Source organism: Hemiscyllium ocellatum, chromosome 36 (genome assembly GCF_020745735.1).
Source record: "Hemiscyllium ocellatum isolate sHemOce1 chromosome 36, sHemOce1.pat.X.cur, whole genome shotgun sequence".
Classification (NCBI taxonomy): domain Eukaryota; kingdom Metazoa; phylum Chordata; class Chondrichthyes; order Orectolobiformes; family Hemiscylliidae; genus Hemiscyllium; species Hemiscyllium ocellatum.
In genome coordinates this window covers 7,248,832-7,273,055 of record NC_083436.1, presented here as the reverse complement: position 1 = coordinate 7,273,055, position 24,224 = coordinate 7,248,832, and the positions used below count along the sequence as shown (strand labels likewise).

General features: G+C 42.5%; 2 protein-coding genes across 2 annotated transcripts in view; both read right to left on the bottom strand.

Annotated features, from left to right (window-relative positions):
- LOC132833278 (deleted in malignant brain tumors 1 protein-like) overlaps nt 1-10,733 on the bottom strand; it is a 119,889-nt gene extending 109,156 nt beyond the window's left edge. Inside the window, exons 1-3 of the mRNA XM_060851441.1 lie at nt 10,583-10,733; nt 9,687-10,001; nt 7,978-8,292 (exon numbers count right to left, since the gene is read on the bottom strand). Coding sequence (XP_060707424.1) covers nt 7,978-8,292; nt 9,687-10,001; nt 10,583-10,733 — 781 coding nt within the window. The remainder of the gene's footprint in view (nt 1-7,977; nt 8,293-9,686; nt 10,002-10,582) is intronic.
- Nucleotides 10,734-20,970: 10,237 nt separating this feature from the next.
- Nucleotides 20,971-24,224, bottom strand: part of LOC132833277 (deleted in malignant brain tumors 1 protein-like) — a 58,638-nt gene continuing 55,384 nt past the window's right edge. The window contains exon 11 of the mRNA XM_060851439.1: nt 20,971-21,290. Within this exon, the coding sequence (XP_060707422.1) occupies nt 20,971-21,290 (320 nt within the window). The remainder of the gene's footprint in view (nt 21,291-24,224) is intronic.

Below are 24,224 nucleotides of genomic sequence, written 5' to 3'. Positions count from 1 at the left end.
TAAGTTGGTATTCCGGGGAGTGAGACTATAGGTCTGAGGGGGGCTCCTGGATTATGGATTTTTGGTAGCCCGTAGAATCATGGGGTGTTGGTCCCGTCAGGTTTCATTTTCTAGAATTCCGTCTTGTTTAATTGTCCGGAACTGTGTAATTTTCTTCGGAGATATGTAGTTTTGCTTCCTAGTTGTGGGGGGGGTCAGGTCTAGCGCCACCTGTTGGTAGGTGTTGGTGTCTGCGAGTAGGCATTGGCTTTCACTATGTAGCTGAAAATGTGTTGCTGGTTAAAGCACAGCGGTTTAGGCAGCATCCAAGGAACAGGAAATTCGACGTTTCGGGCCAGAGCCCTTCATCAGGAAGGGCTCTGGCCTGAAATGTCGAATTTCCTGTTCCTTGGATGCTGCCTAACCTGCTGTGCTTTAACCAGCAACACATTTTCAGCTCTGATCTCCAGCATCTGCAGACCTCACTTTTTACTCGAAGATTTCATTATGTAGTCCCTTCTGTTCAGGATGACTGTGAGCCGACCCTTGTCTGCAGGTAATATGACGATGTTTTTGTCTTTTCTGAGATTTTCTAGGGCTTTCTTTTCTTGTGTGTTCAATTTGTTTCCTTCCCTCTTTCGGCTCAGAGTCGGTGCAACTGTCTGTCTGATTGTTTGTTGTGTTTCTTCTGTGAGTTTGTTGTCCTTCAATGTGGTTTCTAATGCCGCTAGGAAATCCTTCTTGTCAGCGTCTCGGTAATTGAAATTTAATCCTTTTTTACTGGAACCGCTTTTTCTGTGTCTGATAGGGTCCGGTCTGATAAGTTCTTTATCCATGCCTCTGTGTTATCGGTTTTGTCTTTGTTTGTGAGTTTGTCAAGTTTTTTCTTCAAGTCTCACCATTTCGGCTGGGACAACACATCTATCCTGGGACAGGCTAAGCAAAGACATGCCAGAGAATTCCTAGAGGCCTGGCACTCCAACTTCAATGCCATAAACAAACACATAGATCTAGATACCATCAATCAACTCCTCAGAAAATGAACAGGAAATGACATCACCACAAACCCCAGGAACCCCATCCAAGACAAATATATAAATAGAAAGCAGGAGACAACAGCTTCGCTTCACTTGGAGGTCGCCACTGGTGATGCTACCTAGCCAAGTAATGAAACGTCTGGATATCAAACCTACAGCTCAGTGAGCAAACCTACACCCGAAACCTCAACCTGAGCTACAAACCTTCACTACGATCTGTTCACTGCCTCCCTGTCAACAATTATTGACTTCCATTGTTTTTTATTCATTCATTCACAGGATGAGGGCATCGCTAGTTCGGCCAGCATTTATTGCCTGTCCCTAATTAAGAACTAATCACATTGCTGTGTATCTGGAGTCACATGTATGCCAGACCAAGTAAAGATTGTAGTTTCAACTGAAAACAACAAATGCTGGCAATCACAGCTGGTCAGACAGCACAGAGAGAGAGAGAGAGAGAGAGCAAACTAACATGTCAAGTCGAGAAAACTCTTCGTGAAGTATGGGAGAGGGGGAGGCAGTATTTCTGCTTAAAGTTTGGGGGGTGGTGTGGTGGGGTGTAGAGTGCTAGGGGAGAAAAGATGTTGATAGTTCAGATTACTTCTTTTAGCTTGACCAATACTCTACAACCGACGAGCCCCACGCCCCCACTATTGCATAAATGCTGTCCCCTCCACACAGATCTTCAGCTCTGATGAAGAGTCATCTCGACTTGAAACATTAGCTTGCTCTTTCTCGAAGTATAATGCCTGACCCGCTCTAATCTCCAGCATTTGTTGTTTGCAGTACAGATTTTAGCATCTGCAGTAATTTGCTCCTACAAAGATGGCAGTTTCCTTCCCTGAAAGGCATTAGTGAACCAGATGGGTTTTTCCCAACAATAACAATGGATTTGAGGTCATCAGTAGACCCTTCATCCCAGATTGTTTTAAAGTGTATTCACAATCCACCATCTGCAGTAGCAGGATTCAAACCTGGGTCTCTGGATTAACAGTCCAGTGATAATATCACTTAGCCATTACCTCCCCAGTCCTACCCACACTCACAACCATCCACTTACCCTTGCTAACTTACATGGCCTCCCTACTGTCATAATATCAATCAAACAGAGTGTAAACTCTGACAACTTCATCACTTGGCAGTATAGGACTTTTGTACTGCTGTAAGAAGGCATATTCTGTTTATGCTCTCCACCTTGCATTCATCAGGACAACTGACCACATGTTGGTTTTTACCATTGGATTGGCATTCTTGAAAATTATCCTAATGAATGCAAGATAAAATAAAAACAAAAACAATTAAGATATGTCTTTACACCAATTCTCTAATCACTTCTATGTATTGTTTTATGCCCTCAGCGCCACTCTACTTTCTAACTAGCTATCCTACTTGTTTGCCCTGGATAAAACATTCCAATTTATTTCCAACTCTACTTTGATCTCTCAATGGCTTAGTCGCTGGCCTTCAATACAATGCATTATTTTGCAAATATCAATCTGTTCCACTTTCAATGCTCTTGTTCCCGATCAAAATATAACTCTTTCTCACCTGGACTTCACACCAATGAGATGCAGAGGGATCTTGGTGTACTCATGCATGAATCATAACAGGTTAATATGCAGGTCCAGGAAGTAATTTAGACAGCTTTTAGAATGGTAGAAGGCACACAACTTTGAGGATTTAGGAGAAGAAATTTGTTCTGGCCAGTGGCAGAAAACTGGTCATTTTTTCACGACACACAGTGCTTGATATTACAGCTTCATTGCAGACACGGCACTACCTCCCATTCTCTCCATTACACAAAATACCCAACATGCAGTTTGATTACAGTGTAATAGATCAGCTACTCCTCTCCCTGTTTCCACCTGCTGTAGCCCTGAAGTCAAATCTTTAAATCCAACCCTTATCTCCCCTTACACATACTCTGTGCTCATCTTATCCATGAGACCACCTTCTGCTCCCTCAATCCCTTTCCCATTAAATTGCTAACCACCTAACTCTCTGCCTATTACAGTCTTAAGCAAAATGGTTCCCTGTCTTTAGGCATTGTACCTTTAAACCTGTCTTCATCATCCCTATCATCAAATAAACTTTGATCCTTGATCCTACAGTCTTGGAAGTTTCCAACCTACATCCCATTCCTCTCCAAAGTCCTTGAATGAGTCATTGCCTCCCAAATCTGTCTCCACTTTCCTGGAATTCTATGTTTGAAACCCTCCAACCAAGTTTCCATACATGTAATGGAAATGAAATAGTATTCAGCAGTTACAGATGGCAACCTAGTCAAATGTGACAAAAGTAACCATTCTCTCTTTTTGCAGTCTTTACGAGAGTTAATCACACTACCTTCCTCTAAAACCTCTCCACAGTAATCCACTTCTCAACTGCTGTCTTGTATTCCAATATTTTCTTAGGGGATTTGATAACAAATTTTATTTGATAGACCATGAGACAAACATTGGAGTAGAAGTAGGTGATTCAGCCCATCGGGTCTAGTCCACCATTCACTGAGTTCACGGCTGATCTGATAATCCTAACTCTATTTTCCTGCAGTTTCTGCACAACCCTGGATTCCATTTCTAATTAAAAATCTGTGTTTCCAGCCTTGACTATACTTAATGATCCAGCCTCTACAGTATTCCGAGGTAAAGAATTCCACAGCTTTGTTACACTCTGAGAGCAGACATTCATCCTCAGTTTTGGCTTAAATGGGTGACCCACTACTCTGAGGTTATACTTGCTGATCCTAGACTTTCTCACAAAGGGAAACAATTCTCTGCATCTACCCTGTCGAAACCATAAAAATTTCATGTTTCAATTAGGTCTCCTCTCATTCTTCTAAACTCTAATGACTATAAGCTGAACCTACTCAAACTCTTCCCTTCAGATCTAGCAACAACATGATGAACTTTCTCTGGACTGTCTTCAATATCTTTCCTTTGACAAGGAAACCGAAATTGTACAGAATATTCTGGATGTTGCCCTACTACTCTATCACATAGTGTCAGTAAGACCTCCCAATTTGTATATGTCATTCTCTTTGAAATAAAAACCAATGATCCATTACCTGTTGAGCTTGATTTTTAGCTTTTTGTGATTCATTTTCAAAAACACCTTAAATCCCTCTTTGCTGCAGTTTTCTGCAATCTTTCCCCACTTAAATAATATTGAACTCCTTTATTCTTCCTGCCAAAGTGCAGAACCATGCACTTCCCACATTGTATTCCTTCTGCAAAACTTTTGCCCACTCAGCTAAACTGTCTATATCCCTCTGAAGATCTTTTGCATCAACCTCATGACTTGCCTTCCCATCTATTTTTGCAAAATCTGCAAACTTGGCTACAGTACATTTATTTTCCTCATAATAGCAGTCAAACATAGGTTCTGTGGCATTCCAATATTTACAGGTTGCCATCCTGAAAATGCCCTCTTTACCCCAGCTCATCTTTTATTAATTCACTAATCCATGCTAATATATGTTTCTAGCAGCATGGGTTCTTACTCAATACATTTTATTTAATTTATTCACTTTTGGGACATGGGCAGTGCTGGCTGCCAGCATTTATTGCTCATTCCCAGATGCCCTTGAGTAAATAGTGGTAAGCAGTCCTTTATGGAATGCCTTTTGGAAATCCAATTATTTGACATCCATTGGTTCTCATTTATCTATGCTGATTGCTAACTCCTCAAAGAGCAGTAATATATTTGTCAGGCGTGAGTTTGTAAAACCATGTTGACGCTGTTTGTTTAGATGATATATTTCTAAATGTTCTGTGATCACATCATTGTCTTAGATCACAGGGTGTATCCAAACAGTTCTTTTCAGATTTGATTAAATATAGTTAAGGGAAGACTTGACAATGGCAATTTGCTTAATTCTGGGTGTTTATAAAGTAGTAATAATGATAATAATAAGAGTAATATATGTGAAAGAAAGAAGAAGTAGTAATAAGTCTCACACCCTTCTGCCTGTTGGGGACCCCTCAATCGGCGGCTGGTCTGGAGGCTAAGGTTTGTTCCTGGCACTGTTCGCCATCCTGGTCCAAGGTGAAGCCCAGCTCTCAGAATGAAAGCTCTCTCTCTCTTATACGGTGTAACAAACAGCCAGCACAGAGAAAAACAGATACTGAAGACAAAAATTGCTTGCCAGTACAGAAAACAAGCTCGGCACGTACCAGAATGTTCACAGGACTCATTCAAGGTCATGCAACTGTCAAATATCATCAACAACTTTAGCTTTTCAGCCCATCTTATACTGGCCTATAATTGCCTGTTTCTTTTTTATCTCCCTCCATTTTTAAATAAATATGTTGCACTGGCAATTTTCTAGAATCTAAGGATTATTGGAAGATTACTAATAGCATATCCAATATGTGTTAAAAGTTTGTGAGAAGATTTGTAGCTCGGGTGCTCGTTGATGTGGTTCTGTTCGCCGAGCTAGGAATTTGAGTTGCAGACGTTTCGTCCCCTGTCTAGGTGACATCCTCAGTGCTTGGGAGCCTCCTGTGAAGCGCTTCTGTGTTGTTTCCTCCGGCATTTATAGTGGTTTGTCTCTGCCGCTTCCGGTTGTCAGTTCCAGCTGTCCGCTGCAGTAGCCGGTATATTGGGTCCAGGTCGATGTGTTTGTTGATAGAATCTGTGGATGAGTGCCATGCCTCTTGGAATTCCCTGGCTGTTCTCTGTTTGGCTTGTCCTATAATAGTAGTGTTGTCCCAGTCGAACTCATGTTTCTTGTCATCTGCGTGTGTGGCTACTAAGGATAGCTGGTCGTGTCGTTTCGTGGCTAATTGGTGTTCATGGATGCGGATCATTAGCTGTCTTCCTGTTTGTCCTATGTAGTGTTTTGTGCAGTCCTTGCATGGGATTTTGTACACTACATTGGTTTTGCTCATGCAGGACAAACAGGAAGACAGTTAACGATCCATATCCATGAACACCAACTAGCCATGAAACGACATGACCAGCTATCCTTAGTAGCCACACACGCAGACAAGAAACATGAGCTCGACTAGGACAACACTACTATTATAGGACAAGCCAAACAGAGAACAGCCAGGGAATTCCAAGAGGCATGGCACTCATCCACAGATTCTATCAACAAACACATCGACCTGGACCAAATATACCGGCCACTGCAGCGGACAGCTGGAACTGACAACCGGAAGCGGCAGATACAAATCACTATAAATGCCGGAGGAAACAACACAGAAGTGCTTCACAGCAGGCTTCCAAGCACTGAGGATGTCACCTAGACAGGGGATGAAACGTCTGCAACACAAATTCCCAGTTCGGCAAACAGAATCATGACATATCCAATATCTCTGCAGCTACTTCCTTTAATATCCTAAGATGCAACCTATTTGGTTCAAAGACTTATCATTCTTTAGCCACATTAGTTTCCTGGATACTTCTAAAGTGATAGTCATTGTGTTTATTTTGTCTTTCCTTTAGCACCTTGGTTATTTACTATCTTTGCAATGCTGTTAATGTCCTTTCCCATGTTGCTCAATATTTAATAACTCCTCTGCTATTTCCTCATTTCCCATTATTATTTCCCCAGCATCATTCTCTAAGGAGCTTGTGTGAATTTTGACATGTCTTTCATTTTATAACTTTAAAGAAGCTCTTCCGGTCCATTTTATGTCAGGTGCTAATTTGCCCTTATCATATTTTCTCTTTCTATTTTATTTTGGTCATCTTTTGTTGGCTTTTAAATCTTTTCCACTCTTCTGGATTACCACAAACTTTCGCCATGTTGTATGTTTTATCTTTCAATCTGATACTATCCTTACCTCCGTTTGTTAATTTTGGTCACTTTATTTCCTTCTTGGATGCCCATCTTCCTCATTGGCATATATCTTTGCTGTGAGTCATGATCTATTTCTTAAAAGTTTGTGATGGTTCCTTAATTGTCTTTTCTGCTAAATTCTTTTTTTCCCCAGTCCAACACAGTCAGCTCTGCCTTCATTCTTCTGTAATTACTCTGATTTAAGTTGAGCACAAATGTTTTTGACTCATGTTTCTCACTTTCAAACTGAATGCTGAATATTATGATTAGGAAATCTTTTAGTCTGAGATCATTTATTCAACCCTCTCATTTAGTTTAATGCTCATTTTTTATTGTTCTAGTTATTTGATTCACCAAGACACTGGTGCCAGCATGGTTCAAGTGAAGCATAAACCATCAGTTCAACACCCTTCTACCCCAATACTGATAATCATTCCTACAGTGTTCCCAGGTTCATTTTTAAAGCCATGTAAAAATGCAATTTGTTATTAACTGAACCCAAGTTCCATCCTTGGTCTGCTCTGTTGTCTGTTCTCATCCAATGTGGTACTGAGTGCAGGAAAGGTACTAATTTGAACCATAATACTTGCAGTTGAATTGAATATCTTGGCTACATCACAAAACAAAATACTGCTAATACTGGAAACCTGAAATATAAACAGAAATGTCTGTGAGTGCTCAGCAGTGTCAGGCAGCACGTGCGGATGGAAGAAGGGTCATGAACCTGAAACAAAAACACAGATTTTCTCTCCTAAGATGCTGCCAGACCTGCTGAATATGCCCAGAATTTTCAGTTTTATTTTGAATGTTCCTGGCTGCTGATTTCCAGATGTGCTCCACAAATTAGTGAAATTAAGTCAGATCTAAGCAGAATTCCTTGCAAAGTTAAAAATCACACAACACCAGGTTTTTGTCCAACAGATTTATTTGAAAGGAGTCGCTTTTGGAGTGCTGCTCCTTCACACAACTACCTGAAGGAGCAGTGCTACGAAAGCTAATGCTTCCAAATAAACCTGTTGCACTATAACCTGGTGTTGTGGGATTATTAACTTTGTACACCCCAGTCCAACATGAGCATCGCCAAATCATAAATTCCTTGCAGAGTCATGCCATAGATATCTGAGCAGTTGTATTCCCCTCTCCAAGATTTATTAGAAACAAAGTTTGAAGTACCAGAGCAAATGACTCCAACGTCCTGGCCATGTGTGCAGTTATTCACCCCAATCGGACTTCTGGAGCACTGATCAAGGGCAGTCTCCATCCCCGAACATTTCACATCACTCAGCCAGATGTCTCCAGTACCATCTACATAGTTGGCTCTGGTCTGTCCTGCCGTGGCAATCCCATAATTCAACATTCTACAGACGACATTTGCTGCATTTACATCCCAGCCATTATTGCACACAGTTCCCCAGGCTGAGTTGTGAAAGATCTCAACTCTCCCAGAGAACTTATTGGTTCCATTCACCAGCCGTATTGGTATTGGACCTGGAATATGATGGAGAATTGAAGAATGATACATAATAAAATGAATTTAGGACAGGTATTAAGATGAAGTATGAAATTTTAAAAAGCTTTACATTTACATAGTACCTTTCACCATCTTATGAGGTCTCAAAGTGCTTTATATCTAAAATAGTACTTATGAGATGTAGTCACTGTTCTAATGTAGGAAACATGGCAGTCAAGTTGTACGCCGCAAGTTCTCACAAACAACTGTGACAATGACCACATCATCTATTGTAGAGATGATGACTGAGGGTTAATTATTGACCAAGGACAATGCAGAAAAGAGATTGAAAACAACAAACAAGAAAACAATGTTACACAAATCACCAAGAGTCAGCATAACACCAAAAAGAGATCAAAAGGGCCAAGTTCCTCAAGTAATAGATATTAAGTTGTGGCTGTACAGAACTTTGGCTAGACTGCATCTGGAATAACTGTGTTTAGGTCAGGACAGAAATGATAGGGGCAGCACAGTGGCTCATTGTTAGCAAAACAGCGTCAGAGACCTTAGTTCGATTCCAGCCTCAAGCGATTGTGTGGAGTTCACATGTGTCTGCATGGGTTTCCTCCAGGTGCTCTGGTTTCCTCCCACAATCCAAAAGATGCGCAGGTTAGGTGAATTGGCCATGCTAACTTGTCCATAATGTTAGGTGCATTAATCAAGGGTAAATATAGGGGAGGGGAATGGGTCTGGGTGGGTTACTCTTCGGAGGGTCGGTGTGGACTTGTTGGGCCAAAGGGCCTGTTTCATACTGTACGGAATCTAATCATATATTGGCCTTGAAGGGAATGCAGCACAGATTCACCAGAATGATACTGGGTCTAAAAGAATTAAATTATGAGGACAGGATGCATAAACTGAGATAGTATACTCTCAAATGTAGAAGCTTAAAAATGCCAATCTGTTAAAGCTATCTTCTGAGGACCCACCGCTAGTGTTGGCATTATTCAATCAATTCAAGTTATATTAAACAATGGCTCATCTCACTGGATACAAAGATCTCAAATCCTGAAAATCTCCTGTTGATAGCACTGTGATGGGAATGGGTGGAAAACTCTACATTAGGTGGAGTTTTCACTCCAATAAAGGCAAGCGATTGTAGCTATCAGAAACTAATCATCTCAGCTCCAGTCTACCACATGCTGCAGAAGTTGCTCAAAGCAACACCCAAGGCCCAATTATCTTACCTTGCTCACCAATAAACCTGTCCCCACCATAAACACAGAGGCAGGATTGCTCACTGAGACTTGCAGTCCATATAGTATAAGCTGCTCCAGTTCTTGAAAGTTTAGCAAATTCTCATCTCTAAAAAGGGATCCATTGATGTAACAATCAGATAGTGGAAGTCAGCTCACAAATAAAAAGCACTTACCTGAACACGTAACTCCAGCATCTTTCCTGTGTGTGCAGTTTTTCCCCACCCGTGGATTGACAGAGCACTGATCAAGCGCAGGCTCTGTCCCATTACAACTCACATCATCAAACCAGATAACTCCATTTCCTTCTCCAAAGTAGGCTCCAGTGTGCACTGACCGGACAGTTCCACAATTCAACACTCTGCAGACCACACTTGCTGCAGTTTCATTCCAGCCAGTGTCACAAATAGTACCCCAGACGGAGTTACGATAAACCTCAACTCTCCCAGAGCACAGGTCGGTACCATTTACCAGCCGCACAGGTACTGGACCTGGAATAGAGATGAGAACGTAAATTTACTGGTCTAGAATTATCGGCACTTCAAATGAACTCCATGCCTGGATTTTCCACTGTGGTTCAAAACTGCACTCAATCAACTGAACCAATACATTCGGTTCGGCAACAATTGGGAGAATTAGGGACAGAGTTTGACATCATATTAGAGTCATAGAGTCACAGAATGTTTACAGCTGGAAAGAGACCCTCTGGCCTAATGTGTCTGTACCAATTATCAAACACCCATACTGTACTTAACCCTATTTTCTAACACTTGACCTTGTATGCTAAGTATTTAATTGTCAGAAAGGAAAATATACAATATACTACCCCAATGCCGATGGATTAGTTATAGACAGAAAGTTAAAGTGATATCCGAGAGATTACTGAGTCAGAGAAAAGGTAAGTGAGTCAGAGAGTACAATTACACCGCATTGGATATGGGAGAGTACAGAGAATTAGGTTGGGTGTATTAAAGATGTGAGGAGTGAGCAGGGTGGTGGGTTTAGATTGGTTGGGAGAATAAAGTGTATGGGGAGTAGGCAAGTGAGTATCATGCTTAGCGTGCTCACTGACCTGTACAGATTACTCCAGCAGCCTGGCTATGTGTGCAGTTCTTCATTCCCTGGGGGCTACCCAAACACTGATCGAGGGCTGGCTCTGTCCCGAGACACTTCACACCCTGGATCCAGATGTTCTCAATCCCCTCTTCATAGTGAGCTCCCATCTGTGCTGACTGGGGTGTCCCACAATTCAATGCTCTGCAGACAACATTTGCTTCATTTGTATCCCAGCCATTGTTGCAGACAGTTCCCCAGACAGAGTTACGGTAGACTTCAACTCTCCCAGAACATATGCTAGCCCCATTCACCAACCTGATGGGTACTGGACCTGGAACAAGGATGAGAAAATGTTCTTTAATTGTTAGACTGTTGGTCCAACATCTAGTTCTGAATGAACCAAAATTTCTTACAATTAAATATTGGCAAAACTGAAGACGGCCACAAGTTCTGTCACACATTACTGGACTCATTTCTCTTTGGGCAATATTTTGATAGAATGTTTGAAATTTATGAGTTAAAGAAGCCATTTAGCCCATCATGTCTTATGTCTGTTGACAATAAAATGAGAATGTCACTTTCCAACTCTTAGTCTGTACCATGTCATTTACAGCATGACAAGTGCATTTTCTAGTATTTTTAAAAGCAACAAAGATGTTTGCCCCCAACATGCTTTCTGACAGGAATTCCAGATTGTCACTATCTTGTGGTTGAAAAGACTGCTCTGTTATTGAATGTTTTGCTACACTTCCGTTAAGTCGGCCCTAAGTCTCTCCTGTTCCATACAAAAAAAAGCCTCAGAATACTGACCGACCCTGAAATGAATATCAAGTCCTCATTATATGGAAGATTAAGTACACCTCACTTCTGAACACAACATCTCCTCACCTGCCTTTGCTCAAATGCTGCTGAAAATATGAATGTTCCCTTTGTAACCTCCCTAGATGACTGGCTATCCTCCTATCTACCACCCTTTGCAGTCAACAAGCTATCTAAAACTTTGTACCCTAACTCACACCAGATTCCATTTACCAATATTCACTGACCTCCATTAGATCCTTGTTCAGCCTTGTCTCACCTTTAAAATTCCCATCATCATGTCAAGAACCCTCCACAGCAATAGGGCAGTTCTCTCTACATGTGTAACCTCCTCCAGAGCTACAAATCTCATCCTCTTTAACTTCTCCACACCGACTATTCTTAATCTTACATTCCAATTCCTCCATGGCCCTCACCAGCTTCTTTGTTCTGTAACTTCCTTCAGCTCAGTAATTCCTGTACTACTGTTCAAATCTTACCATGGTCCTAGATCCCACTCACTATCTGTGCAGCCTCTATCAAACATACAATTCTCATCCTTGTGCTCAAATTGATCCACAGGCCTCACACACTTTCTCTGTCTGCAACATTTTCCAATCTACAGTCCTCTGGGACTTTATGCTTTTCCAAATGGGGTCGCTTTCATATCCTTCATTTTAATTGCTCTACAATTGGTTACTAGACCTTCAGATGTTTCAGTGCTGAACAACAGCATTCCCTCCCTACATCCCTTCATCTCTCTAGCCAATTGTTCCTATCAGAGTTCTGTTTAAAAGCTATCACTTTGGCAAACTTTCGTCAACTGCACTGATATCCAGTTATTCATTCTGACATAGAATCTTGATTGGGAATGCTAAAGCATCTTGGGGTATCTTAAGATGTTGTAAGAATTATATAATTGCAACATGTTCCTCTTGTTAATTTCACTGACCTACATCATCATCTCATCCAAATATTACTCCTGAAACTAATCTCACTCTACTACTCTTCACCACAAACCTGTATAAATCTCATATAACCTTCCTGCCATACTTCACCCCATCACTTTGTATTAATGTTACTGCCCAGTTTTAATCCAAAACCAACTAACCACTCTCAATACTCCTTATAATTCTGTAAATAATCCAAAATACTTGCTCTCATCTTTCTGAAAGAAGTCTCAACCTCAAACTGACCTCATGTTCTATTGTGCCCACAAACTCCAATCTCATTCCCAAGTCATTCCGAAGATTTTGCACTCATCCTGTAGTTTGGTTTCAATAACAACCTAATTCCATTGCCCCAGTTCTCTCTCCATATCCCTACATCAATGCCAGTCTAGATTACCACTCTCCCCACAGGCCTATAGTCATGACAAATGAATCTCTCTCATCAAAAATGCATGGCAAAAGAATCAATAGATGTAAGGAACAGGTATTTGCACTCACCTGAGCAGGTTACTCCAGCATCCTGGCTGTGGGTGCAGTTATTCACCCCCCATGGACTGGTAGAACACTGATCAATGGTAGACTCTGTCCCATTGCATCTGAAGTCATCCAACCAGATAGGCCCAGATCCTTGTCCATAGACAGCTTCAGTCCATGGGAAAAGGGCTGTCCCACAGTTCAACATTCTACAGAGCACACTGGCTGCATTCATATCCCAGCCATTGCCACAGACAGTTCCCCAGATGGAGTTATGATAGACTTCAACCCTTCCAGAGCACAGGTTAGTGCCATTCATCAGTCGTACAGGCACCGGACCTGAAAAGAGATGGGAACATGTTAAATTGGTCTGGGATTACCACCACTTCCACTGGGTTTGGTGTCTGAATTTTTCAAAGGGACTGAAAACTGTTCCCAGTCAACTGAATTTATACCACATGGTAGGCCACATTTGGAAAACCAAATGTAGGTTTACCATCACATCATAATACACTACATGGTAAACCTTTAAAAAGGAAGCAAAAATTGAAGTGTAGATTCAGATTTAGTATGGGTGAGATGATGGCCCAGTATTAGAATTGCTAGACCATTAATCCAGTGACCCAGGTAATTTTCCCAGGACCTGGGTTCAAATCCCAAGATAGCAGATGGCGGAATTTGACTGCAATACAAATCTGAAATTAAGAGTACCGATAACCATGAAACAGTTGTCGATGATTAGCTAAACCCATTTGATTTTGCTAGTGTCCCTTTAGGGAAGGAAACTGCCATCCTTACCTGGTGTGGCCTATATGTAACTTCATACCCACAGCAATGTGTTGACTCTTAATTGCCCTCTGGGCAATTAGGGATGGGCAATAAATGCTGGCCTAGCCAGAAATGCCCACATTTCATGAATGAATGAAAAAAGTTAGAGAGAGAGAGAAAATTCGAGAAGACGCAGAAAAGGGGGGAGATACTAAATGAGTATTTTGCATCAGTATTTACTGTGGAAAAGGATATGGAAGATACTGACTGTAGGGAAATAGATGGTGACATCTTGCAAAATGCCCAGATTACAGAGGAGGAAGTGCTGAATGTCTTGAAATGGGTAAAGGTGGATAAATCCCCAGGACCTGATCAGGTGTACCTGAAAACTCTGTGGGACGCTAGAGAAGCGATTGCTGGGCCTCTTGCTGAGATATCTTGCTGATATATCGATAGTTACAGGTGAGATGCCAGAAGACTGGAGGTTGGCAAACGTGGTGCCACTGTGTAAGGGTGGTAAGGACAAGCCAGGGAACTATAGACCGGTGAGCCTGACCTCGGTGGTGGGCAAGTTGTTGGAGGGATTCTTGAAGGACAGGATGTACATGTATTTGGAAAGGCAAGGACTGATTAGGGATAGTCAACATGATTTTGTGTGTGGGAAATCACGTCTCACAAACTTAATTGAGTTTTTTGAAGAAGTAACAAAGAGGATTGATGAGGGCAGAGCGGTAGATGTGATCTATATGGACTTCAGTAAGACATTTGACAAGGTTCCCCATGGGAGAATGGCTAGCAAGGTTAGATCTCACGGAATACAAGGAGAACTAGCTATTTGGATACAGAACTGGCTCAAAGGTAGAAGACAGAGGGTGGTGGTGGAGGGTTGTTTTTCAGACTGGAGGCCTGTGACCAGTAGAGTGCCACAAGGATCGGTGCTGGGTCCTCTACCTTTTGTCATTTACATAAATGATTTGGATATGAGCAGAAGAGGTACAGTTAGTAAGTTTGCAGATGACACCAAAATTGGAGGTGTAGTGGACAGCGAAGAGGGTTACCTCGAATTACAACAGGATCTGGACCAGATGGGCCAATGGGCTGAGAAATGGCAGGTGGAGTTTAATTCAGATAAATGCGAGGTGCTACATTTTGGGAAAGCAAATCTTAGCAGGACTTAAACACTTAATGGTAAGGTCCTAGGGAGTGTTGCTGAACAAAGAGACCTTGAGTGCAGCTTCATGGCTCCTTGAAAGTGGAGTCGCAGGTAGTGAAGGAAGTGTTTGGTATGCTTTCCTTTATTGGTCAGAGTACTGAATACAGGAGTTGGGAGGTCATGTTGCAGCTGTACAGAACATTGGTTAGGCCACTGTTGGAATATTGCATGCAATTCTGGTCTCCTTCCTATTGGAGAGTTGTTGTGAAACTTGCAAGTGTTCAGAAAAGATTTACAAGGATGTTGCCAGGGTTGAAGGATTTGAGCTATCGGGAGAGGTTGAACAGGCTGGGGCTGTTTTCCCTGGAGGATCGGAGGCTGATGGGTGACCTTATAGAGGTTTACAAAATTATGAGGGGCATGGATTGGATAAATAGACAAAGTCTTTTCCCTGGGGTTAGGGAGTCCAGAACTACAGGGCATAGGTTTAGGGTGAGAGGGGAAAGATATAAAAGAGATCTAAGGGGCAACGTTTTCACACAGGAGGTGGTACGCGAATAGAATGAGCTGCCAGAGGAAATGGTGGAGGCTGGTAGAGTGGGTTAGGCAGCATCCAAGGAACAGGAAATTCGACGTTTCGGGCCAGAGCCCTTCATCAGGAATGAGAAGAGGGTGCCAGGCAGGCTAAGATAAAAGGTAGGGAGGAGGGACGTGGGGAAGGGGCGATGGAGATGTGATAGGTGGAAGGAGGTCAAGGTGAGGGTGATAGGCCGGAGTGGGGTGGGGGCGGAGAGGTCAGGAAGAGGATTGCAGGTTGGGAGGGCGGTGCTGAGTTCAAGGGAATCGACTGAGACAAGGTGGGGGGAGGGGAAATGAGGAAACTGGAGAAATCCGAGTTCATCAGTTTCTCCAGTTTCCTCATTTCCCCTCCCCCCACCTTGTCTCAGTCGATTCCCTTGAACTCAGCACCGCCCTCCTAACCTGCAATCCTCTTCCTGACCTCTCCGCCCCCACCCCACTCCGGCCTATCACCCTCACCTTGACCTCCTTCCACCTATCACATCTCCATCGCCCCTCCCCCAAGTCCCTCCTCCCTACCTTTTATCTTAGCCTGCCTGGCACCCTCTCCTCATTCCTGATGAAGGGCTCTGGCCCGAAACGTCGAATTTCCTGTTCCTTGGATGCTGCCTAACCTGCTGTGCTTTAACCAGCAACACATTTTCAGCTCTGATCTCCAGCATCTGCAGACCTCACTTTTTACTCGAGGCTGGTAGAGTTACAACATTTAAAAGCCATCTGGCTGGGTATATGAATAGGAAGGGTTTGAAGGGATACAGGCCAGGTGCTGACAGGTGGGGCTAGATTGGGTTGGGATATCTGGTCAGCATGGACGGGTTGGACCAAAGGGTCCATTTCCATACATCTCTATGATTCTATTAAGGGTATTATTGAACAGGTGGGTGTGATTAGAATCAGTGGGACATTAAAGGGTGCAGAAACGATTAGGAGAGTGGGATTCAACTGATTAGAATGTAAGTACAAACAGACTGGGTAGGATATTGGGTGCAGGGAGTGAAAGGAGAATGGAACTAGACTGGGTAGCATGCTAATGCATATAAGTATGATATGAGAGTGGGGGGTCGAATGGAAGAGATCATAAAGGGGAGGGGAATAAGCAGAAGAACATCAAGGATGTCCATTCACCTGAACAGATAACTCCAGCATCCTGGCTGTGTTGGCAGTTCTTTATCACCTCAGGATTGAAAGAGCACTGATCGAGGGTAGGCTCTATTCCAAGACACTTCACTCTCTGAATCCAGATGTTACCAGTCCCCTCTCCATAGTAGGCTCCAGACTGAGCTGCAAGAGCTGTCCCACAGTTCAGTACTCTGCAAATAACATTTGCTGCATTTATATCCCAGCCATTGTCACAGACAGTACCCCAAATGGAGTTACGGTAGACTTCAACTCTCCCAGAACACATGTTGGTCCCATTCACCAGCCGGATGGGTACTGGACCTAGAATAGAGATGGAAACAATGTCTCTGACTTGTCTCATTGTTTGTCTTAACAACCAATTCTGAATAAGTTAACATTTTCTTCTATGAAAAGTTGGAAAATGGAAGATCCCCACAAGCTCAATTTCCTAGCCCCAAGACTGAATAATAAAATTATAGAATATTTACAACACAGAAGAATCCATTTGCCTATAATAACAATTCAGCTAGTCCCACTCTCCTACTCTTTCCCTGCAACTTATTTTTCTCTTCAGATGATTTTCCTAATCTCTTTTGCAAGTTATGATTGAAAGTGTTTTCATCAAACTGTCAGGTACTACATTGCAAATCATTCACCACAGAAAAGCATCACCTCTTTGGTAATTTTAGCAATCACCTTAATTCAATGTCCTCTGGTTCAGAAGCCACATGCAAAGGGAACAGGTCTCTCTATCTACTCTATCCAAACCCTTCATGATTTTGAACACAATGGCCAAAATTCCTCTTCACCCTTTCTTCTCTAAGGAGAACAACTGGTCTTCTCCAATCTCACTGTAACGGAAGTCCCTTATTCTTAAAGCCATATTGCAAATCATTTCTGCACCCTGTCTAAAGCATTCACGTCCTTGAAATTGTGCCACTTACATGCATTAAGAAAGAAATAAAAGATAAGCTTTTGTCCGAGTACCAGATAAGTGATAAATTGTAAATGGACTGTGTTAGAGCCCCCACTGATTTTTACTTATTTTTACTTTACTCTTTTAATCAATTTTAATTTAGAGTTGGGAACTGTGAACTAAAGATGACTTTTGAACTTTGTGTAACAGCTTCTGTTAAAAGGAAATCAAACCAAACAAGCTTTTGATTATTCGTGAGCCACACCTGGAAGTTAATTACAGATTGGTTCCTGGTTAAAAGGTTCTGCAGATATTTCAGCACCGAGGAAGAGCATTTTATTTGAACAGAAAGCACAAGTTGGCTTTGAATGAGTGGAATTGGTTCCGGCAAGTCCATAAAATATCACATGCTCAAGCAAATGGCAGAATTTGAATGGTAACTGGGACCTTGAGGAGGAGACACACAGTTCATTAGGGAGCAAGCAGTCAGAGTTCGACTGTGCTTTCTATGAAAACGAATCTAACTGTTGATGCTAACATAAAGATGTGAAAGCTCCCTGCCTAACTTCCCATGAGCATTGCTTGGAAAGCTCAGAGAATACAAAACAAAGTTATACGTATTACTGCATTTATCTGAGTGAACTATAAGCGTGACCCTGATTGACACCTTCACAAAATCAACCAAGAAAACACCATTGTTGCCTGGGAACAATGCATTGTGAAAACCATTTAAGCAATCTGGCCACTTTTGTTATCTTTTATTTATCCATTAACTGTGTTTATTTGTCCATCTACTGTGTGAATGGGGCTGAAAGCAAAGGTTTCTGGGTTCATTCCATTGTTCAACCATATTATTTTCCTGTTTAATTTTGCTCTCCTGAAGTTGCTACAGGTAGAAAACCCTTTATCCAAACATCCAAAAACTGATAACCTCTGAAATCTGGAAGTTTTTTTCTGATTAATAAGGTTGTTTGGCGAGCAAACAGTTAGCTCAAGTCAGCACCCACTCAATGCTTGTCATTCAGACGCAACGTGGGGGGATGGGATAGCCAAGCACATTCTTACTTAGAAGTTCTGCTCCTCCGGTAAGATTATTAAAAGTTTCACCATGAAACTGTCACTATTCTGAAAACCGAAACATTTCAAATTCCAAAAAACAGCTAGTCCCAAGCATTTCAGATAAAGGATCTTCTACCTGTATATTATTAATAAATCACTATGCCTTTTGTTTAAGCTACAAACCAATGTCAAGTTTTGATTATTTGCAAAGTCTGGGATTGCTTATTCAAAAATTTGGTGAGGAACCATTGGGATTTTGAGAATCATTTGAGGATCTTTGAAGGTTTTAATTTTACTGTATTTTGAATACTGAGGTGAAAGGCTGATTTGGTTTGGTTGTCTCCCTTGTGAAAGAACTAACAGATAACTCCACTCACCTGAACAGGTAACTCCAGCATCCTTCTTATGTGTGCAGTTATTATGCACCCATGACTTGGCAGAACACTGATCAAGAGCAAACTCTGACCCATCACACCACACATCATCCAACCAGATGGCCCCAGCCCCCTCTCCATATTGGGAGCCTGTTGGTGCTAACAGGGCACTCCCACAGTTCAACATTCTGCAGACAACCTGTGCTGCGTTTATAGTCCAACCATTATCACAGACTGTCCCCCAGATGTGTTTGCGATAGATTTCAACTCTCCCTGAGCACATGTTGGTACCATTCACCAGCCGTATAGGCACTGGACCTGCAAAAGAGTTGGGGAACTTTGAATAATATAGTAAACTAATTTGGGATGTGGAAACATGCATTTTTAAAACTCCATTTTATTTAATCTGGAATGAAAAGCTAGTCTCAGTAATAGTAACCATTAAACCATTGTTGATTACTGTAAAGATCCATCCAATTCACTTATCAGTCACTAGTGAATGAAATCTGTTAACCTTAACTAATCTGTGATGTACATTGATTCTTAACTATATCAACCAGATAATTTTGATGCCCTGTCCCCAGAAGACATCTGTCATAGCTAAGAGGGTGTTCCACAGCTCAACAATCTGCAGTCCATGCTCACCACATTTATATCCTAACCCTCATTGTCACAGTCAGGTCCCTCAGGTTACCTAATTAAACTGCTGCAGTCCATGTGCTAGTTATGAAGAGATTTCTAGAGTACAACTGAAAGGAAAGGACAGTGAAAGGACAGCCAATATTTTTTCAAAGTCAGGATGATATGATGAGCACAGTGTTCCCCTGTGTCTGTTGCCACCCTCCCTCCTGCTGGCAAAGGTCGTGAGGTTGGAAGATGCTCTTTAGTCTTGACAACTGTTAACTTGCTACCTCTGTGCATTGCTGGTGGAGGGAGAGAATGTTTAAGCTGTCAAGTGGAGTGCCAAGTAAGCAGGCTGTTCTGTGCTGGGATATGGAAATAAGGAGGGGGTGTAAGTCATAGAGGGATTTGAACATTAGGATGAAAATTCAGAGTAAGAGCAGATTACAGAGATAAAGAAGACCGAGACCAGGAGGGATTCAGAAAGGAGGATGAGAATATTACAACCAGACAATGCCAGACCAAAATTCAATGTATATCAGTGAGCACTGGGAAGAAAAGGACATAGTTTCAGATGTGGAGAACACCAAATTGTTTTAATACAAGCTCAGTAAGAGCTGCTGATTTACCTGAGCAGATGACTCCAGCATGTCGACATCCAGCACTGTGATTGGCATCGAGTGGGTTGGCAATGCATTGGTCCAGTGAGTGTTCCGTTCCATCACATCTGACCCCACTGAGCAGGATCTCCCCACCCCCTTGTCCATGATAAGCCCCAGTTATGGACTCAGCCTTCCCACAGTTCAGCTGTCTGCAGACAATGTCTCCATTGGTGAGATCCCAACCATCATCACAGACTGTCCCCCAAGTGGACTTGTAAAGGATCTCCACTCTCCCCAAGCACACATTATTCCCATTGGCCAGTCTGATGGGGAAAGGTCCTGTCAGGGAAACACAAAATTAGATCATTCACCCACTACGGTTTCAATTTCCATAAATGTTCCCTTCCTCCTCTATGAAACATGAGGAGGCCATTCAGCTTCTTATGGGTTATTTCGTATGAACATGAAGAGATTATTAAGTTTCTTGAACAAATCACACATTCAGTTCCTTGAGACTTTTACCCAGGAGCAGGACGGGGTCATCCATTCCCTCATGGCTATTGCATCAGAATGCAAGAGCCATCCAATCTTCTGATCATTAGACTGGAAAAACATATAATCCCTACATTTGGCCCTTCAAATCTACAATAACCCTTTGAAGAGCATCCAACTCAGACCCACCTGCTTACCTTATCCCTGTAACCCTGTATTTCCCATGGCTTATTCACCTAGCCAATACATCCCTGGACACTATGGGCAATTTAGCATGGCCAATCCTCCACATCTTTAGACTGTGGGAAGAAACCACAGCACCCAGAGGAAACCCACACTGACAGGGATAGAATGTGCAAACTCCACACAGATAGTCGCCCAAGAGTGGAATCAAACCTGGGATCCTGGTACTGTGAGTTAACTCAGTCCTGCCAGAAAAAGGAATATGGGTCTGTTTTGCATTCTATAGCCAAGGCAAATGTTTCATCATCGCACAGCATCACTGCTGACCTGAGCAAGTAACTCCAGCATCCTGACTGTGTGTGCAGTTGCTGATATTCCTCTGCTCTCTTGGGCACTCATTGATGGTGCCCTCGGTCCCAATGCATTGAAAATTATCCAGCCAGATGGGATCTTCTCCTGAGCCAAAGCTGCTGTTCACAGACACGGCAACCCCACACCTGAGCTGCCTGCAGACAACTGAGGCATCCATGATATCCCACTCATGGTCACAAACAGTGCCCCACGAGGAATTCTCATAAATTTCAACTCTTCCTGAACACGCATGAAGGCCCTCTTGCAGTCTGGGGGGCAGTGGACCTGGAAAAGCAGCAATAGAACACATACTTTGTGAACTGAACAAAAAACATACAGAGAGTAGTTATCACATTCAATTCCCTGACCTCAATACTCAGCCTATAAAAGCTGTCCTGAACTACTTCATCAATCTTCTCCCCCTTTCCTCGACTCTTAAATATCTAAATCTGGTCCAAGATAGTGGCAGTATAGGACGCTTTAGCCAGAGCTCATCTGCTCTGCCTGTTATTCTTTTTCTTCTCTTTTTCTCCTCTCTGTGTTCTTTTGCCTTCTCCTCTCCCAGCCTTTCATGACTCCCAGTCCCTGACCAGTCACGGCCTGCATGCAGACATAACAAGCCTGGTGTGGTGGCCTTTTGTCCTGGTATGGTGAGGCAGCCTCTGGCCTTGCGTGACAACTCCTGGCATAGCATTGCGGCTCTTGCCCTGGCATGGCCTGAAGTGGCCTCCAAGTCTTGAGGTGATTCTGGACTGATCTCCCGGCCTCATGAACCTTGAGGTGAACCCTGGTGTAGTCTGGAGCCAAGGCCCAATGCAAACTGGAGACTAGGTGCCAGCATGGTCCAGGTTAAAAGACCATTAGTCTGAACTTTTATCTGCTCAATGCTGGACTTCTTATTTCTCTATTTTCTAAAATCTTGTAACGGAATTTGCTGTACCCAGGTACCTTTGTACCTAAGATGGCCCAGTAACTGGTGATGTATAAACTTTTCACTGTACTTAGTTGAATACAAGTGACAATAAAGCTCATTCAATTCAATTCAATTCAATTCATCTCTTTTAACATTGCACATCCAGAACTCCAGACTCACATTTATCTGGTTCCACAGCCTGCTTTTCCTTCATCGAGTTTGATGTCTATTCCTCTGCCAGCCTGAACTGGCACTTAAGCAAAGTGATATGCTCAGACACAAGCCTGACTCCTATATTATGATGCTGCGCCTTCAACAAGGTTATGTTGTTCTTGGTTTCTTTTTCAGAGGGGTCATAACTACAGAGACTCCGGTAGGTTTAGTTTGAATGGTTTTAGGGCCAGTTTGATTATAGCTAACAGATATTGCCTCAGAAAAAAAGGCTTTCAAGTTTAAAAAACACTTACAATGAAAGGAGGGTGGTCAGTTCTCCCAGCTGGTTTGGATTTGGTTTCTTTTTAGCAGGCAATTAGTTGTGAAGCTGCTGGACCTAAAAAAGCAGGCCCATGCTGATCCTCTCCCTCTCTGACATCTTTCCTGTGAGACCTTGGTTTGATTTTTTTTCCCACCGGGGCGTCAATGGGGATTGTTGCAAGTATTTGGAATAGCATCATTAAATTGGGATAATCTGTTGGATTTCTGGATAGGTTAAGTTATTCTGTATTCTGTTCTCTTTTGTTTGTGTTTCATTCACTAACCCTGTCAATAAATTCTGCTTTGTTTAAAACTAAGTGGGTTGACCAGCTGCATCGCTCCTGGAATATCTGCTCACACCTGCTTATAACAACGAGCAATGTTCGCGTCCTGGCTACTTTCCTGACATGTGTTGATGAGGTCTGGCCTGCTCCATGACACCTGTCACACAAACACAGTTACAGACATGCACATAGTAATACACAAACTCCTCTGTATAAATTAGTAGCTGAAGTAGGCTGGTTGGCACCTTAAATCTGCCCCATCAATCAGTGAGTCCAAGAATGATCTGACTATGACCTCAACTGCATTTTCCACCCTACTACCGATACCACTTCAGTCCCTTGTTAGTCAAAAATCTATCTCAATCTGCCTTAAACCTTTCAATGAACTTTTCTCTGTTGCTCTGGAGGCAAGAGAGTTCCAAAGACTCAGAACCATCAGAGAAAATCTATTCCCTCATCAGTCTTAAATGAAGGAACCTTTGTTTTCCAACTGTTCTCTTTACTTCTAATCACTCCCATAAGATGAGCCATTCTTTTAGCATTCATACTTTTGAATTTTGAAAAATGTTTGAAGAAGTAACAATGAGGGCAGAGCGATAAACATGATCAATATGGACTTCAATAAAGCGTTCGACAAGGTTGCCCATGGAAGACTGATTAGCAAGGTTAGATCTTATGGAATACAGGGAGAACTAGCCATTTGGATACAGAACTGGCTCAAAGATAGAACATAGAGGGTGGTGGTGGAGGGTTGTTTTTAAGACTGGAGGCCTGTAACCAGTGAGGTGCCACAAGGATCGGTGCTGGGTCCTCTACTTTTTGTCATTTACATAAATGCTTTGGATGTGAGCGTAAGAGGTATCGTTAGTAAGTTTGCAGATGACACCAAAATTGGAGGTGTAGTGAACAGCGAAGACGGTTACCTCAGATTACAACAGGATCTTGACCAAATGGGCCAATGGGCTAAGTGGCAGATGGAGTTTAATTCAGATAACTGCAAGGTGCTGCATTTTGGGAAGGCAATCTTAGCAGGACTTATACACTTAATGGTAAGGTCCTAGGGAGTGTTGCTGAACAAAGAGACCTTGGAGTGCAAGTTCATAGCTCCTTGAAAGTGGAGTCGCAGGTAGATAGGATAGTGAAGAAGACGTTTGGTATGCTTTCCTTTATTGGTCAGAGTATTGAGTACAGGAGTTGGGAGGTCATGTTGCAGCGGTACAGGACATTGGTTAGGCCACTGTTGGAATATTGCGTGCAATTCTGGTCTCCTTTCTATCGGAGAGATGTTGTGAAACTTGAAAGAATTCAGAAAAGATTTACAAGAATGTTGTCAGGGTTGGTGGATTTGAGTAATAGGGAGAGGATGAGCAGGCTGGGGCTGTTTTCCCTGGTCGGAGGCCAAGAGGTGACCTTGTAGAGGTTTACAAAGTTATGAGGGGTATGGATAGGATAAATAGACAAAGTCTTTCCCCTAGGGTCAGGCAGTCCAGAACTAGAGGGCATAGGTTTAGGATGAGAGGGAAAAGATATAAAAGAGACCTAAGGGGC